A 19660-nucleotide genomic window follows, 5' to 3' on the forward strand; every position below is an offset into this window, starting at 1 on the left:
AGGGAGGCTGTGGGCACGCAGCCGCTTAAGATCTATTGTGTCAGTAATCTCTCACCTGTGTGTGCCAGTGTTCAGGACGGAAGTCGAGCACTAGTGAGGCTGCCTGGAACTGATAGGCGCCATTGGGTAGTACTTAATTGGCTGCAAATAATGGGCGCCACCCTCCTGGTTCCACTATACCTGGCCTGTAGAACACCACACAATCTCCTCCCTTCTCTCATCTCTATAGGAACTGCATACCCACCTGCTTACTAGCATTTTCGTGGAGCATGTATGCTGGAAGTGTATGCGCTCTTGGGCCCCTTTTGTTGTAATTGTTCGTCAGTTAATGCATCAAGGATCTACTTTGAAATATGGGTTTGCCTCAAATAGTAATATCAAAAGGTACTTCTAAAATATGAGGAGCTGCCTCTATTTGTAACTCAGTGACTGAAGGCAATATGACGTCCATTCGAATAGGAACCTTTCAGCATCATGAGGCGTTCACTCCTCAAGCCAATCAAGGCTGGACTGAGCCCAGCTCGGCTACAATCTCCTGCATAAGCTTCTGTTCTCATCTGTGTTTTTGGATTGGTCGGATGTTGTTTTTACAACAAAATATGCTAATTGTGTGAGGGTCTTTCCTCCCACTGCACCTGTGCAGGTCTTACAGCGACCCTCCTTTGACCTTTCCAGTGTTGGTGTGCAACTTTTAAGGCTGTTCCAAAAACCACAATCACATACATAGAGGTTCCAAAGTTGAACAAACATATTGAAAAGCTTGAAATTATTCTATTTATTACAATCAGAATATTTATGTTCATTTGAGCAAAAAAAAACCATCGTTTTTTTTATTCTTAATATCAGACCAGTTCTGTCAGCGACATTAACGAGATGACACCCATGCATTAAAAAAATCGTCTTCCTAAATTCAAGCCGGAAATTGGCGAGCAGCCATGAGGAGAAAGTAAACTGCGTCAGAACTGGTCATAAATAGCTTGTAAATCATTTAAATGTGAATTTGTTTCACAAAGTTAGAATGACAAGAGGCTAGAACAGTGACATCCCTTCTATGTAGAACCTAAAGTTGAAAAAAAAAACGTTGTGCGCTATACTTGGGTTTTAGACGTATAGGTGGTATTTACATTCGATAAAAAGAATATCTCGGCTAAGAAATACGTTAACGTGCACTGTAATTTTGGTTTGCTTTGCAGTCTTTGGAGTGGTCAGTTTGACCTGCTCGGGATGCGCCATGTGTGTTCTTAGGTGGCACGCGAGCACTCGGCGGTGTTCCAAAACCATGTGCTTTTCTCTTCTGAAAGCCACAAGGGCCTCCTAAAGCCTTGACTGTGTTTCTTCATCGGCAGGGAACATTCTTTCGGAGGTTTTCACCGGTTGGACGGGCGATGTTAAACTGGGGGTGTGCTGTTTTTCACAAAATTACACAGGTTTTAGATTTGCCCGGCTCCTCTTCCTCTGTGGAAAGAAAACATAACGCAATATTAATGTACGTAAGTCACGTGAGGTACTTTTTTTTATTTTTTTTTACTTTTAATGAATGAACCCTCTGTTGCCGATTTATAAACGCTAACCCTGCAGCCTGAACAGTATATGCATTAGAAAAGGCCTGCTGCGTTTGACCCCCTGAAACCCTAAATAGTTTTGTCAGCACTTTCCGTCTGCGCTGGTAACTGAATAATACCACAGATTCCCAAAGCGTTCATATATCACCGGTGCTGGCCTCAATATTTGTCAAATGGCATACAAACACACACTGAACCACTTATACTGGAAAGTTCCAGAAGCCATCGCTGTTCCCTGCCCAGCCATAGTCAAAATAAACACTGGAGGGTGAAGACATATCCGTGGTTGGTTAGTCTAGTTCCTATATTTTTCTCACAGCATATAATTGACATGTGTTTTACTTTCGGCCGTTCTACTGAAAAGTATAAAAATATGTGTGCTTGAAAGTATTTCTAAACATGTTGAAAAAAATGAGAATGCATGCAACATTTAATTTATATTAACAAACAAAAAAAACGGGTCTGTGTGGGGAAAGTAGGACTGTGATGCTAAATGAAAAATTCCACAAGAATTTCTCCACAGGGATTTCTACCAGTGATACCCGTAATATTTACAGCTTAGAAAAAAAAGCTTACTATGGGAGTTCAGCTAAAGTTCAAAAACTAAAATCAGAAGTAGAACTTACATTGAAATCTGTGGATCACCAAGTTACTAGGTTATTTTCGGCCCTTTCCACCTGCATCAAAACATGTCACAGAATCAGTCTATTGTAGGCTGGACTAAGGACTATTACACTTTTGCTCGTTAAATATTGTGTCTAATTTTTCTCTGAAATGTGTCGTTTTGCCTCATTTTAATACCCTTCATCAACTTTCCACTAAAGTGGTTCAGCAAGTATGTTTCCTTTGTCCAGGTGACCAAGCACCCAGAGGTTTGGTATGCCTCGGCCAGCCGGTCATGTCAAAATATCAAAACACTGAAGCTACTGAAGGAAGACTTTCTACATGCAATGCTGTTTGAAAACGTCATTATACAGATTTTGCAATTACTTCCATTTGTCATTCATCAAGCAGTACACAAATCAGACAGATCTTTTTTTGTAATCCACTGACACATTTCATAATATTTTATGGCAGTCGAGAGTCACAGAAAGTCAAGGAAGGGATAAATTTTATAAAACAAGAAGCAGGGATACTACCTCTGTTTATTAGGACTCGTCTATACAGCGCATGATATGGGCTTAAAAAAAAGTCCCATCTTTTTCATTGGTTCCTCTTGCTTTCCTTTAGAAATGCTGGCTTTTCATTGGTGAATACACTTAGTAGTCCCACCTTTTGGAATTTTGTATCCTCCCCTGAGGACTGTCCCTGTTACGTGTGTTCTTACGCTTCTTCTTGTTTATACTTTGAGAGCACTATTTTTGGTTGGCCTGCCGCGGCTCGTTAAGTGTTCTGTTTACTTGTGCAGTGATGCTTCGGTCCACTTCATTTGCTTCCAATCCTTTAATCTCCCTATGCCTCACCTTCCCCCCCTCTCACAAAACTGCTTGCAAGTCCCCACCACCCTTCCGAGCCCACTCCTTGTTTTGCTCAAGGTGTCCTTCATCCATCCCCAGCACCAAGGCCCCTACTCCCCCAGCTTATCTCTCATCCTCAATTCACATTTGTCCTCACACCAGGAATTCTGTTTTGGCGGTTAAATAGTGTATCATCTGATTTCTCATGTTGTCAGAGAATGTAATGGGGATAGAGTTTCTGTGCACCTCTAACTTCCAATAACCAGTCTGTGCCACAAGTGTTCCGCCACTGTCTTTATCTGAAGATAACAGATCTTTCAGGGGTCTTTAACCCTAAATGTAAGCTCTTTTGGAGATACATTTTGAATGCTTTCAAGACATAACACATCCCCTGACGCTTGAAACTTGTGTGACAGATGCTGAAAGCAGATGTTTTATTGTTAATTATCACTGGTAGAGCACACAATCTGCCATGAGGATGGCATCACAACACCTTTCAATAGTCCGCGGAAGGTGACCAAATGTTTGGTGAGGTGAGTGAGACCCATGGGGTGATTGTGTAGCAGAGGAATGCATACTGTTGTGTAAAAGGTACATGAAAAGCATAATAAATCGCACTTCATGCATCTTTTTATTTTATTTGAAACTAGAATCTCACCTGGTGGATGTATGAACCTGTTTTTTCAACAGTTGCTGGTGAAGCATGGGACAAGCCTTCCTCTGCCCCTGCGTTTCTCAAGCTCTTTCTTGGGAGCACCTTCCTGCTCTCTCAGACCAGCCATTTTTGTGTGTCAAATGATGTCTAAGACTCTTGAGGTGCAAGCTTCATCTGTACAATTTAAGCAGAACACATTCCCTAATGGAATTAAAATGGATGGATGGATGGTTTATGGCCAAAAGTGCTTGCCTCCAATAGTTCAGCCCTTAGCAACTAAGGATAAATACCTCTTGGCTTGAGTCCCATGCTCTCTGGGAAATGGCTTCTCTCACAGTTTCCAGTTTGTCAGTGCATATTCTAGACTTTCTGACCTTCAATCCATGGAGGTATGGATACATCAAACAATGTTTTCAAACTGGGGTTGCAGTGACCTGAGCCAGGGATACAACATTGGCCACCCAGCACGATGCTTGAATGCGCTTCACCAGGTTTCTCCAAGATGCCACTTGCCAGCTGCTAGACAAGCCCTATAATGGATGGCCTTGCTCAGATGAAGGCCGGCAGCTTGCTAGCATGTTTCAGTCATACCTTTTGGCTGGCTTTCTGACCGTCTCTGCTATTAAAGACATTATACCAGCAAAGCTGAAAGTTTGGGAGATTCATTCACCAGTACCACAGGCCATGTCTGCACCCACAGGCTGTGCAATTTATTCACTCCGGTGGAGTGAGGGGTCAAGCTGAGAAAAGCAACTTCGTTCAATCTCTACCTCATCTTGAACCCCAGCACATGAAAACTACCCTAATACTTTGCCTTTCTGGATTTCTGTCAGCTGGTCAGGGGACGGGTGTTGTCTTTTACTCAAGAATTAGAGTTGAGACAAGGTGGGCCTTACAAATATTTGGATCTGACTAGTCTCTCCAACATCAACATCTTGATGAAGGAGATTTTCCCTCTCTTCAAAAAAGATATTATTCAGAGAGACTCCATGCTTGAAGGGGGCACAATTTCCACTCCAGGTATTTTCTGGTTCCAAAGAAAAAAGGTGTATAGTGTTCCATACTCAACCATAAATTCGTCAACAAATTCTGTAAAAAGGAGAAGTTCAAAATGACTATGGTCTCTCATGTTTTGAAAGCACTCCGGTTGCTTGACTTATAATGTTGCTGCCCTTGCAGGAACACGTACTTTCATGATCCATTCTCAGAGAACTTCAGACGGTTTCTGAGAATTGTAGTGTAGAATTAGCCTTTCCTGTCCACAGGACCACATTTTCCTTGTACCTGACCCCTAGAGAATGCACAAAAGTGAGGGATTTGATGCCTCGCTTGCACTGCAAACGAATGCCCGAGTGCACGTACTTTGATGACTGGCTGAGAATAATCTCCTCCACTGGTCTAGTCCATTAGACCCTCAAGACTGTAATCATTATTTTATAAATCCCTGGGTTTTTCTTTAATCAGCAGAAATCCTTCCTGATTTCTTCACAAATGTTCCTCTTCATGGTTCAGTTTTGGACGTCCAGCTTGTGCATGGATGTTCCCTTGGGGAGAGGCAGATGAGCGCTACATTGGGTTCTCGGAAAATTGAGCCACTGGTATGGGCACCAAAGGACAATGTTTTGATCCCCTAACTTTGGCCCCACATCTGCATCAGTGAGAATCTCCTCCAAATCTTTTCAAAGGCGAGCCATTTGACAGGACATAGCCGCAGGTGACAGTGGGCATGGATCAATCACTCAATTTCTGGATAGCTCACTTTGGATATGGGCAGGAATGCTGTGTTGACCCTGAAGAAACATCATTGCACACCAACTTTCTGATTTTGAGAGCTATTCGTCTAGAGCTACAATAATGTTTTCTTCAGTTGAAAGGCGAACAGGTGCAAGTGCTGACAGGCAACACAACTGTGATGTTCCATGTGAAAAAGTCTCCAAAGCTTTGTAGGAGAAAACAATGGTTTTGGGTCATAGAGAGAGGAACTGTTCTGTCAGTAGCTCATCCAACAGGAAGTCGGGAATACGAGCATTCCATCATCAGTGCAGCACAAAAGAGGACTTCTATCTGGAGGTAGGTTGTCTCTTGCTGACTTGTGGGCTGCTGATAACAGATCTGTTTGCAAACCTGTGCAGTAAGATATGTAGAAACTACTGCATTATAATACACCTGTGACCTCTTTCAATGGATGAGTGGGTGTCTCCACAGTCAAAATCCAGACTTGATTATACTTAACCACCCTTACAAGAAATATGGGACTCATCATGTACTCTTGGCTTCCCTCGACTGGGCGAGATGACAGTTGTATCCGAACCTACTTCTCTTGGGCTAAGAACCTCCATAGTGGGCTGCTGCTTCAAATGTCAACATTCAAGCCGAACCTTCATATTTGGAGATTGAGAGGCTAGTTTGTCATCTTACAGTCTACCCTTGGTAGTCATGGATGTTCTTTTCGGCTGAAAGCATCCTTTTAATAGGGCTGTCCGCTCTCTCAGATAGGTGATTTTCACTTTATGGTGCAGATCCAAATCCTTGGACCGCCTTGAGTCCGGAGTGCTGGACATTTTGAGGTTTGCAATCTCCCGAGTAGGGAAAGGTCTCAGCAATTGAACAGTCAGAGTTGCCTAACAGTTTTTTCAGCACAAATACACTGTCCCGATCAGGGGGGCTTGTTCAGAATTCCATTGGTGGTCAGATTCCATAAAGGGCTGCAAAACACAATTACCCTGATAAACTTCCAAATGTTCCAGTGGGGCCTAAGTTTGGTTCTGACATTCCTCATGGGGCCTTCATGTGACTACTTGATTGATTACCCACTGAAATGCCTTTCTTGGAAAGCAGCTTTCTGGTTGACATGATGTGAGGTACAAGGCTGGGATAGCTACAAGTCATTGTTGTCTCTTCCCTGTTCATGATCTTATCTAAGGATAAGGTAATATTGAGTGTTCAGCCTTCTTTCCTGCTGAGAGCTATTTTTGGGTGATCTCCTGGTTCAGGTGAATTTCCTGCCATCATTAACCCTCCCCCTCAGTGCTCCAAAGATGAGGGGAGGCTGCACTAGCTAGATTAGTGCATCTACGGATTGGCTGGTTGAAAAGTGAATTACAATCTGTTGTGTTGTATATCTCTTTGCAGATAAATTTGTCAGGAGACAAACCATTTCCTGGTTGAATAATTTTTGGATAAAAAATGTTATAAATTAGCGAGTAAAGTTTAAACTCACTTAATGAGATAAAAATCAGTAACGTTGCATTTTCTTGCCTTTTTCCAAATCTGTCCATCTGCCAAGCAGCAGCGTGGCCCTCTGTGCGCTCTTTTACCAAACACTAGTGTGCGGATGAGCATGATAGAGCGTAGTTGTAGCTTGGGAGACCAGTGTTTCAATGCTTTTTCATTTGAATCTATAAGGAGCCCTTTGTCCCTCCTCCTCAGAAACACTTTGAGAGTGATTCATATAAAGAATCTGGAGAAGGGAACATTCATTGCAAGTACATATTACTTACCTTTGGTAATATTTTTTCTGATGGATATTACAGCTCCCGCATATCCTTTTTCACCCTCCCGCCTCCCCTTGTGAAGGTGATTAGAGGGTGGAAAAAGTTGGAGGAGCCTTACATGTTTCTCCGAAATCCCCACCAGTGAACTGCATTGCCATGAACTACACTCAACAGTGCCACCTGGCACAAGTGACCAGCTATTACCAAAGAAACATTTCCAGATCAGTCTGACGCATTGGAAAAGGTTCATATAAGGACTTTGCATCATATCCATCAGAATATTTTGTACAGAAGGCAAGAGTCTTGTTCTTCAGAACTATATGGAGTACATTATATGGCTCTTTGACAACCCATTTTGTCAATGATCCGTGCAAAGTCATCATAGAGTTTAGAAACACAGAATGAATCTTGCCACCTAAGTTTCTACTGTTCTTTGTCTCTGTATACAATAAGTTACAATTCTTTAAAGCTGCCCCATAAGCTACTACCAGATACATCAGTCCAAGTTGAGGAGGTGTTCAAGATAAGCATCACTGGGCTCCTGAAATGGAAATCTTCTAACAAGCAGGAAGAGCCTGTTTTCAAAGCTACACTGTCTCCGAGCCTGAGTAAAGATGCCACAGGCCCTAATGCAATCAAAGAGTGGGCAGACTGCCCCCAATTTAGGTAGTAAAATACAGCCTTAATTAGTGTCCAAAGGCCCCTTAAGCATCTGGGCCACAGTGCCAGTGCGCCTGCTGACCCATTGATATCACTGACCCGGCCCTCTCAACATAACAGTAAACCATAAGAAGAAGCAGATGAGAGAAGTCATAAGCATCTACACAGAAAATATATTTGCTGAACCTACTCCCACAAGTTCTCCCACTTTAGGCCATAGCTGCTGAATCCCGCAACTAATTCTCCCCAATATATAAGAGAAACCCAGTACCTGGTGTCCTGCCATATTGTACCACCCTCGCCTGTCGCAAGATATAAAATTCAGGTTTAACTAACATGGACTATATTAAATTATGGATGGTTGACTATCAATAATGGTCAATTGTCGCCTCAAGATTTCAGGTTATATTATAAAGAACAAGGGCTTTATTCTTAGCTATTTCAGCTCACTTGGAACCCCTTGGTGGATAACAACTTTGTTAATAATAGTTATCCATTAGCAATTCTATATGTTGCTCTAATTCTTCTGAGTGTAAAAAGTTGTTAGTTGCCCTTTAATCTCACTATGAGCCCTGGCCTTTGGCTTTGATCATTTTGGCGGGGCTTCTAACAGCAGTTAATATTGGTAGAACTATGGATTTTCTTACACAATAGTGCTTCCTCCATTTAATATTATAATATTATAAAGATATGTTTGTTCTTTCTTCATATAAACATGTACAATATACAAACATTTTCAACTCTATTAGCTACTGTATCTCTACGTTGAACAACTTTTAGTACAGTACATATGATAAATTGTTTTACACAGGGGAAAAAAGTGATATTTCCAAATCGCCCACCAAGCCCCTCACCTTTTTTGCCTCCAGCTGCTTCCTCGAGTTTTTTCTTTTGTTCTTCAATAATCTTCATCTTTTCGTCATATTCATCAGCCTGCGCTTTCCATTGAACTCTGTTGTTTTGAAGACCATCAAGCATTGGCGTAATTTCTTTGTGAAATCTTGAAAATTCCTTGGTAAGAGAAGATTATAAAATGGGCATTCTGGTATTTGACTATCAAATAGAAAGAACCATGACAATGTTCGAGTTTTTTTTTTTTTTTTTTAGCTTCACGAGTGAACAGAATGTCAGTTGTGGCCCCTATTAGCCATAGATAGGAGTGAGTGCAAGGTACATTCTTCCAGTGTGCGCTTGCGTAAACTGTACAAAGATGGTGCAACTAACACTTTTGCAAGTTAAGGATTAGGAAAAGGAATATGGGCATTCTCGGGTGGCGGAGATGGGTTTCTAATTACTGTGAGCACTCACAAACTCATATGCTTATGGGTATTCCTGATACAGGATAGCTGTTATCCGCTCTGTAAAAGTATCCAAATTTACTCATTTGAAAGGTAGGGGAAAGTGCCTTCTCAGATCGTTAAAGGGGAGATAACATGCCCTTATTGATAGGGGGTGTAATGGAAGGTGTTTCTCCACAGAGAGATACATTTTCGTGTTTAAGAAAAAAGGTGTGTGTACGCATGCATCCTTTATGTATGCAGAACTTGTTACCTGGTAAAAAATCAAAAATTTAGGGTAACACATTTAATAAAATATTAATCGGAGAGAAAAGGCAGCCGGGTTAACGAAGACTGCACTGCCTAGTATAGTCACGTAGGTTCTGGATATTGCCCACCTCAAATGGTCAGCTGCCACTTGACCACAAAGTTAAGCTGCGTCTGGTCCTGTCGAAAGGGAGTGATCGCCATTTTCGACTGAGGTACTGACTTGGAATTTCCCTCATATGGACTTATAGGTAGTCCCCTTGATTAGAGGCCATCACTTCATTCCTTATGTCCTGACACGGATTTAATAAAATATGACAAACTAAAAAAAAAGTTTCTAAGCTGACGTTACGTGCAACTGAGGCTTTGCTCTATGTTAATGAGTCACTGTTCGTGCACTGAATGCTTTGGAGTCCCTTACACAGCATTGCGGTCAGTAATATAGGCTTCTTCTGCCTTTGAACTGCTAATGTTCTACAAATTTTAAAGGTAACGTGTGCCCAAAACGTCTTTTTTCTAATGCTTATGGTTAAAAGCAAGATTTTTTCCCATTGTTTTACCGGTGGTGCAACGCAAAATGATGCGGCCCACCTGCAGAATCTGATGAGGGGCCCCTGAGTCTCCCATATCTCACAGATATTCCTTTACCTTGAGCTGGATTGGGCCCCCTGGAATGACTGGGATGGTCCTGAAAGGCTAGTTATTCCTACTTATATTATTTGGGTATAGTCGCCCCACAGCTAGACTTCGACTGAACGGTACACTCTCCCAACCCTTCTCTCTATCCCGTGGTTCTCGGCATGGCTTCCCCCTGTCTCCACTATTATTCATTCTCGCCATGGACCACTTAATCCGACACTTTCAGGAAAAATATCTACAGAGAGGCCTCCAATTCAACACTGGCTCTCTCCTGGTCTCCCTATATGTAGATGACACTATTCTTTATGTACGGGAACCCCAAGTTAATCTAGAACCACTCAGGGAAATAATCAGATTTGGACGGCATTCAGGACTGGGCATCAACTGGCGCAAGTCAGTTATTTTCCCCTTAACTTCAATCACACTGCAGTGGGAATTTGAATTCCCCCTCGAGTGGTGTACTGATTCCGTTAAATATTTTGGCATTCATATCCACTTAGACACAGCACATATTCTCCGTCTTAATTATGGCCAAGCAATCTCTGCTCTTGAGGCACAGGTGGAGAGATGGTTGCGATATCCGCTATCCATCGCTGGTAGAGTAGCCATCATCAAGATGATAGTGCTCCCCAAATGTTTATATCCCTTTAATAACATCCCATAACCCTCCCGAGCATGTTCTTTCTAACATTACACTCTCATCTTACTGGTCTGGGGGGGTGGCAAACAGCCCTGCGTGCGTTGGCAAGTGTTGACATTGCCATATGAGAGAGGCGGTTTCGACATACCCGATTTTAAATTATACTATTTAGTGGCCCAATGCAGCTACGCCTACGATTGGTTCCACCCAGGCGATAGGATCCCATTTCTCCGTCCCTAAGCAGATTTCGTATTACCTGAGAGGCTCTCCTCAGTGCTACCCAAAGGTGTACCCGGAGACCCCATCGACATACAGACGGTTTCCACCACCAGTTGGGCTTGGGAAAAACGAAGGCACATTACAGGCACTGACATTCTATATTCCTCGGCGTTACCCATCCCCAATGCCCCCTGGCTGCTGATCATAGGGGAGAAGCTAGTGCAACGCACCTTGATCAAATTTGACATCACTGAAAGGGGGGACCTGTTCCTTAATTGACACATCTTTTCTGTTATGGACGATGAACGCTTCTGTCACGTCACGTTCATGGTCCACTTTGTAATGGTGCAAATCCGTTCAGCACTGCGGGCCTCCCTGCTGACTTTCCCTATCGAACCAGACTCATTCTCTTCCTCTCCATGATTATTGAGAATCAGAATGGACTGATCTCGTGTCTAAGCACTACAGGGCGTGCTCAGACGTTATCCCGGTCACAGATGACAAGATTCGCAAAGCCTGGGAAGATGACCTAGGGCACCCCATCACAGACGATCAATGGCTCAAATGTTGCACTGTGACAAAAGACGTCTCTCTAAATAGCCAACATAAACTGTTACATTTTAAATTTCTGTGCAGAATGTACTTCTCACAGGCTTGACCCGGCCAGACCACATAAATGTTGCAAATGCAATTCCCCATACGCGGATTTCGCCCATCTCACATGGACTTGTCCCAAGATATAATCATATTGGGAAACAGTACACAAGACACTGGGGGATATGACAGAATTGACTTGTGTCCCCATACTTGAGTTTGCATTACTGGGCTATGTGGTAAACTTCCCTAAAGGAACACGGAGGTTTGCCTCCATTAGTTTGCTGTTACCCAAAAGGGAGATCCCACTGCACTGGGGCCGCAAAACAGTTACCACACTACAAAACTGGCTAGATAGCCTAGCATACTGCAGCACCAACAGCGAAGTGTATTCCACTACATTACAGCGCTCCTCACGCCCCAAAGACATTTGGGGGCGATTCAAGGGCTATACCGTAAATACACGTCAAACTGCTGACTCACAACTCGAAAGCGTCATAGTCCCTGCCGGAGTGGGATGGGAGGCTTATGAACCACAAAAACCTGTTTCCAAATTTTTATATGTACTCTGCTAAGGTTGACAGTCTTGATTTCATGCATTTGTTGGGAACTGCTTTTCTTTGGCAGGAGGGCAGGGGCCTGGGCTGTGGGAAGCAAGCATTCTCCCCTCAGGGGCGCGGACATTCAACTGGGACTGCATTTATAAGCATTACTCTATTTCTTCCTTTTCCTCTGATTTTCGCTACATTGCCATATATTTGGTCGGTATCACTGCATACTCCAGTTAAATGCAACAATGACAGTGAGTGTTCATGTTTATATTGCTGTAACACATTAAAATGGTAAATAAAGTTTTAAAAAAAGACTTTACTTACATCAGAAAGCAAGTCTCACTGTTTACTTTCTAATGCATCAGTTTTCCTGTAGAGATGATACACTTGTGGATGAAAGCCTCTGTAAGGTCTGGTTGCCAATACATTTTTTTTACATAGGATGTACAAGCGTTTTGGGCATATTCTTGACGTTTGCTACTTCTCAAACATTGTCTTCTGTTTTATCAAGCCACGTATTAAAATAGTTGCAAATTGCACTATGGTCTACATTCATTTGTTAGCTACCAGATAGTTTTCTTTCAGAGCATTTCATAACTTTATAGCCTGCAGCCCTGAACTATTACAGTTGTTAACGCCCTTCAATTCGAGTTATGGACCGGAGCAACAGACAAGGATCTATAATGACAGCGGCAGCAGGACTACAATGCTATTAGAACATTCCACCCATGAAGGGTGGAAAGAAAAGACAACATTGGTATGGTGGAGCAGATGATCTACCCCAGCCATTATTGACCCAAGCCACTTACTTCACTGTATTCAGTGGAGCTCTCAGCATTTCAATGTTGTAAATAAACATTACTGCCATCTCCAGTGGGTATAACAACTGTTAATTAACCTTCCTACACTTATAGGCCTGAGCAGCAGGTGAGGGTGCATACAAAGGATGGGTAATCAGCCGCCATTATTGTGCTGCAGGTAAGAGCAATGTGTCTATTAGCACCCCCTCCTACCACCACCACCTCTCACTTCAAGGCTAGGGGGAGAATGGCTCTATTCTGCCACACTACTTTTCATGCTTCTCCTAACAACACCTGGCATTTGAGACATGACGGCCTGGGCTCCTCCTCTTGCTTTGTTGAAGTGGAGTGTTAGCCAAGCTGCACAGAGAAGAAGAAAAAAATAAACATTGAAATTTGTTTCCACGTTTTGGTGGTTGATTTGGTGTCCGCTCTCCTATCATCAATGCAAGAAAAGGAAGCCGAGCAGTCCTGTCTCAAATCGCAACTCCTGTTAGATGAATCAGTAGAAGCGCCATGGGAGATTAGAGCCATTTTTAGGTCGAGCCTGGGCAGCGCATGCACGTGCGCTGCTCTGCAAGCCATGCTATATTGGAGTATGTACTTGAAGCCCCGCCCACTCTCCGCCCATATTTTTCATTGGCTTGTGTCATTATCCTTATTTAATGCTGGCATCTGATTTGTCATTAGGCTTGTTAGTCCCTCCTTAGTACCGCCTTGTCTTCATTTGTAACCTCCTATGAGGACGGGCCCTTTAACTCCAGTTGTTACACGGTATATCTTCTTTAGTCTGCAAGCTCTATTTTCTTTGAGTTTCTCTTGCTGCAGGAGGGCACAAGGGTCTCTTGTGCGAGTTGTGACCACCTGCTTGCTTATTCAACTCGAAGCAAACGGGAATCTCTTCAGGGGCCATGGGAGACAGAAGGGGGTAACTCAACGATGCCTTCAAGCAATTGCAATGCAATAGATCTTGCATTTGTGAGAGCTTATGCTATTGGCAGTGTAAATGACAATACCTTTTATTTATGTTTTAAAAACCAAAACAGAAATAAAAGGCCTTGTCATTTACAATGACAATAGCTCAAACTGGCGTAAATGCGAGACCTATTGCATTGCAGATGCTTGTTTACCTATTCTTCAGGCGAGAGGCACCTTCTCCTGGTGCGTGCCCTGTAGTTGCCAGAGTCTGCCCTTAGGCAGAGAGAGACTGTTGATGGAGAAGGGCTGGAGCCCACTGAGACATCAGCACCATGGAGAAAGGGCGTTGGGGGGATAGAAAAACTCCCCTTATGGGTCTGTTATAGTAGCTGTAGGCCTCAAATGGAGCATTTTGATTGACTAGCCAGCTCCCAACATTCCTTCTAGGTTGCCAATAAGGCTGATTTTATTATTGACGAAGTCCTTCTTGTGGCAATTATCACAGTTCTTAAATTCGAAATTATGTATTTTGCCTTGGTTCTGAATGTCAATGAAGTATCTGGTTGGTTTTACACTGCTCCACAGTATTAGGAACACACTCTCTATTGGACAGGCTTTCATTAAAAAATAAATAGTCAAGGACTGTAAACACAGAAAACAAATCTGTTGAGCAGATTTGCAGATGATAGACAAAACAGAACCGGTTTACAAGAGCGTTTGAGACAACTATATAATTTGCCAAGCAACAGGATGGAAATATATACATACAGACAGGGTATTCATAAGATTGCATGGTCAATATTCCTGAAACTGTCCTACTTTTAACCTTTTCAAACCCAATTGCTTCCCATGGCGATGGCACAACATTGGTCCTAATGCACAACCCTTTTCCCATAACTAAGTCTAATTCCTGGTAATTCACAAGTCTAAAAGTGGTATTTTCAAACACAGAATGTTAAAACCATCTTCACTAAAAGATGTATTCTATCATTCTGAGTTCGGGCATACTTAACTCAAGTTTCTACCATGTTCCCTGAGTCAGTTAGGATTATAAAATCGAATAATCTAACTGCCCATTTTGGCCTACAGGTAGCCTTGCAATAGTGAGAAACGAAAATGGCTGTAATTCACTATTAGGACATGCCACACACGCCAGAGCATGTCCTACCTTATACTTACAATGCACCCTGCCCTTGGGCCTACCATAGGGGTGTCTGATATGAAGAAAAGGGAAGCTTTAGGGACTGGGAAATGGGTGCACGTGCCCAGTCAACATGGCAGTACCAGACTGCACACAGGCTCTGCAATGGCAGGCCTTAGATACACTTTTACAGGCTGCTTCTGTGGGTGGCACAACCAGTGCTGCAATCCCACTAGCAGCATTTGGTTTACAAGCCCTGGGCACACTCAGTGCACTGTACTAGGGTCTGACAAGTAAACCAAATCAGCCAATCATGGAGTCACTAATCCATACATCAATTTACCATAGGGAGAGCATATGAACTTTAGCACTGATCTGCAGTGGTAAAGTGCCCAGAGTCATGAAACCAACAGAAACAGGTCAGACAAAATACAGGAGGATGGCAAAAAGTTCAGGAATGACCCTGCAAAAAGGGCCAAGTCCAACAGTCACACTTACAGAAAATATTTGTGAATCGGACCATTATGTTGGCATGACAATAACTACGTGATCAGTGCTTGTGTACAAGGCACATTACACAACTGCCATTGGTGCGTGGTCACTACAATGAGGGATCTCAATTCAGACACCAGAGAGATGATGTGTCATATTGCAGCTGAAATTTTACTGACTTAGGTGGCCCTGGATCCGGACATGTGTGGGAACGGGAACAGTGGATGGAAGAGGGAAAACGAACGTGATGGCTAGGAAAACACAGCAGAAGAAAGGAGTGGGGATGGTAAAAAACGAATGAAAGGTAGAAAGAAGAGGCCTCTGTGAAGCAGGACTCAGATAGGGCAGTGCTTAATATGTGTTGATGGTGTGGATGACTGGCACCAAAGGTCACTGTTGGGGACCGCATCTTATTTCTTATCATCACAGTTTGACTCGGAGCAAAAGAGAGACATGCAGGAACAAGACAAAAGAGGAAGATAGGAAAACAGCAACAAAGGACGAAAGCAGGGAAGGAAAAGAGCCTGCAAAAATGAGATGAGGAGACAAAACGTGCAGGGCAGTGGAAGAAAGAGCCCTGGCTTGGAATTGAAATAAAGAGGACATCTTGGTTTTCTGAAATCCCAGCAGTCAGCAGCACTAGCCATGTACTTGTAAGAAAACTTTAGTCCTCTACTCTTATTTTATTATTTATTATGATTTTTCTTTAAAATTTTGAGAAATTAAGAGAGATGAAAGAAGTGCCTCCATGCCTCACACATTTTAGAAGACACATGGTTTGAAGAATCCTATTGACAGCATCTGAACCACAGACCCTAAACCTCTCTCATATACTGCATCATTCTTCGATCATCCGCTGGGCTCTCCTCAGAAAAACAGAAATGTCATTCCCTTCTTACCTTGTAGACAAATGTGCAGACGAAATCAATGAAGCCAACTTGAAGCTTGGGAAGCTCGTCTGCTTTGTTTCTGTCCATCATTGGCTAGGAAAACAACATTGTGCACTATTAAAACTAAATTATGGTTTGAGTACCATGATCTTCACAAACTCTACAGCTTATAGCTTTTCCAAAACACTGAGCCTTTTTTTTTTAGCTAAATTGAAAGTTATTTGCTCAAAAGAACTTGGAGATAAAGTTATTAATGGTATAGCTCCGCATGTAAAGGACAGGAGTTGAAGAGAAGTAATAGGTCTTATCTATATGACCAAGTATGTATGTGTGTGTGTGTGTGCGTGCAAGTGCAAATATGTATGCTTTCCCTCAGGCAATTGAACTTGAAACATATGGGTAAAAGATAAGATTAATGTTCTGGTGCCACATAATTCTTTGACCCTTAATTCATCATCACCAAATCTGTTTTTCAAACCAGTACATCACACATCATCTGATGTGAATATATCTTTGGCTGAGCACACTACATCCTTACAATCGGTTGCTGTTCTAGCACTGTTCTCTCCAGGTCACCTTGCTCCCAGAACTCGCTCGCAACCATGAGGGCAACCTGCAAACAAAACGTAAAGTTACTGGAATTCTTAAAAATTGGGCACGTGATATAGTCTTACTGTAATGCTATAGCCTAAACTCTTGAGATAGCGCCAGTTTAATAAAAGGTTAAACAGAATCTATTTGTATACTACCATAGCGTGAATATTGAAACTGCGCATTCCTGGGTTTAGTTGTGCTAGGCGGCTCAAGAATCCCAGCCGCCAACCTACAGCAATTCTCCACCAAAAAATCCCTTTCTTTGATAATTTTACTGTCTATTTTAGCTGTACAAATTCGTAGTATGAGTGCTTGTTTGAGATGTATGGCATATATTTGCAAGTAATATAAATATCCTAAATTGTTAAGAAGAAACCCTGGCAGAGCAGTGGTTGATGAATCCAGTACTGGAATTATTTACAGCCCCGCCCCAATCTCAATAGTTGGCAGTATTTAGAAGTGCATAACACATTATTAAATTCCATCACTGCAACGGTACCACAGCAAGGGGGCCAATCAGCTCTGTCGTGAAATGTTGTATGTTACCTATGTTATGTAAAAGCAAACATAAAGAAATAAAAAGAAAACCCTCCCCGTGAATGACATGACTTGCATCAAATATGCAGGGACCATCTCGGAAGAGGCAGCATTAGAATAAACCTCTAATAAAGTGCTTTGACCTTGAGAGGCACCAAGCTGAAACAAAAATGTCAACAGCCATGCTTAACATAGGCAAACAATATAGCAGCAACGTCTCAAAACACTGACAAGACTATGCCAGAGTCTTGAAAGTCACACAAATAAAAAAAATCTGAGATAAATGAAAGACAATGGACTGCAATGTGTAAAGTAGTTAAAAGGATGCTAGCTTTTTTTGTCGACTTGGGGGTATTGGCACTGTGAAATCTTGGGCCAATATGGACTATCTCATACATTGCATGATCTTGAAGATCCATGTCAAGAACATCTACGGAGAGCACCGGCTCAAGGTTCACTCGACTACAAGGAGGAAGCCATGGAAATGTAGACCTACTGCTGCCTTGTGATAGGGCAACATCATCATGAGTCCAGGGCAAATGGAGCTTCTCAAATTAAACCCTGCATTTTGGTTAACAGTTAATTCACCACAATGTTCTTATTAACATAGTCGATTATTGTATGTTGATCCATCATCTTGCCCAATATTAAGAAAAAGGTCAGATGCAGCCCTACAAAGTACTGTCGGACAGTTAGAGAAGTTTTAATCGGATTATTTTTCAACAATTGCACCTATAGTAATAACCTATGGCTCTTGAATGTAATACACTCTTGGGCAGATGATTCTACCGGAGATAATATTTAGGCTCTATCTTTGTCAGCAAAGAAAGGGTTAATATGCTTTATAACTGCAAAAATTGATTAGACTGAAGCTTGCAACAATATTGGTCAGACCTGACTGCAATGTAAAATTAACATTTAGACATTGATGCTAATTTTGGGATTTATTGCAAGCTTTATGGAACCTTCATATGGATAAGACTAACAGATGGAAATTCATTATATCTCAAGATGTTTACCTCTAGATATTAAAATAAAATAATGTTTTAGCACTATTTTTGAAGCAGCCAACACCAAGAATAGAATGTTTATTCCTTTCTGGCTTTGAGGCAAATCCACTATCTGACATAAATGAGCAACGCTGGGATATTTGGCACAACAGTAGCGGCCTTGTGCTCTCTATAGTAACAACCACAAAAAAAAGAACAGAAAACAAATGATTCTGAAACGGAGATAATGGAATTCTGTGGAGACAAAGTTACTTTCAGGTGGTACTTAAGATTCACAGAAATTTAACTAGTTAAGATTTACCAATTCCAAGGGTTTCTGTTTAATTGTACTACATTATGGCAAAGACAGTTCTCAGTTACTTAGCAGAATGTATCGGCACCCAAAGAGGAGCTGAGGAAGTTAACGCGCGAGCACGCAAGGGGTTAACTAATTGTACGAGGTCTGTTCCTGTATTTTTATCTCTGAGGGTTTTTGCTAGAAAGCCACGCCTCTTGATCGGGCTGAGGCGTCCATTGTTCTACTCTCGACTAAATACATCCTGAAGGCAGTGCCCTGTAATAGCTCACAAAGATGTTTCAGCAGCTTCACCCCAAGCCACAAGCCCAATCACAACTCGATGGCCAAGCGGTCCTTCTTTAGTTTGCCAGGGCTGGATTTAAATGGCTTACACCATTGGGAGTCGATATGGGCAAAATGATCCATAAAGGATGAAGCAGAAAAAGGTCTAATCCTTCGGTAAACCCTTGTTTCTGAATTTTCTCGTGTAGTCATTGGAAGGATCCACATTTGGGTTTCAAAGTCATTGGCGAAGGCGATAAAGGAGCAAATTAAAGCCAAGTCATTCAGTGGTGGCCTTGCGCAATAAGGCAACAAGACAAATCAATATTTATGTGGGACGTGCAATAACTTTGATATATTGGGCGAAGTGACTAATAGAGGAGAATTAGTGTAATTAGCACAATAATGCTTAATGCATATAGTGTTACTTGAGTTTGCTGACATATGGTTAGGTGTGAACAATAATCAGTCAAAATTCAGGCATATGGTCTAAAGCCACAGTTTGTTAATTTTCTTTCTAGGACAATCCCAGAAACATTAGCTAGCCAGCTAGTACGTGAATGCATTTTGTGAGTGTGTGGTAGGTTTTTAAGATATAGGTGAACATGCAGTGAAATACATATATTAAAATATACAGTAAAAAAGGGGCAGCCAGTAACCAGTCATTTTAGTTTCTCTAAGGAACAGAGGAAGTGAGGACAATG

At 42.1% G+C, this 19660-nt stretch overlaps 1 protein-coding gene across 1 annotated transcript in view; it reads right to left on the reverse strand.

Moving 5' to 3' along the window:
- Positions 1-751: 751 nt before the first annotated feature.
- Positions 752-19660, reverse strand: part of PDE6C (phosphodiesterase 6C) — a 420959-nt gene continuing 402050 nt past the window's right edge. Inside the window, exons 19-22 of the mRNA XM_086922484.1 lie at positions 16795-16869; positions 16266-16349; positions 8683-8839; positions 752-1455 (exon numbers count right to left, since the gene is read on the reverse strand). Of these exons, the coding sequence (XP_086778610.1) occupies positions 1412-1455; positions 8683-8839; positions 16266-16349; positions 16795-16869 (360 nt within the window). The 3' untranslated portion in view covers positions 752-1411. The remainder of the gene's footprint in view (positions 1456-8682; positions 8840-16265; positions 16350-16794; positions 16870-19660) is intronic.

Source organism: Lissotriton vulgaris, chromosome 5 (assembly GCF_964263255.1).
Source record: "Lissotriton vulgaris chromosome 5, aLisVul1.2, whole genome shotgun sequence".
Classification (NCBI taxonomy): domain Eukaryota; kingdom Metazoa; phylum Chordata; class Amphibia; order Caudata; family Salamandridae; genus Lissotriton; species Lissotriton vulgaris.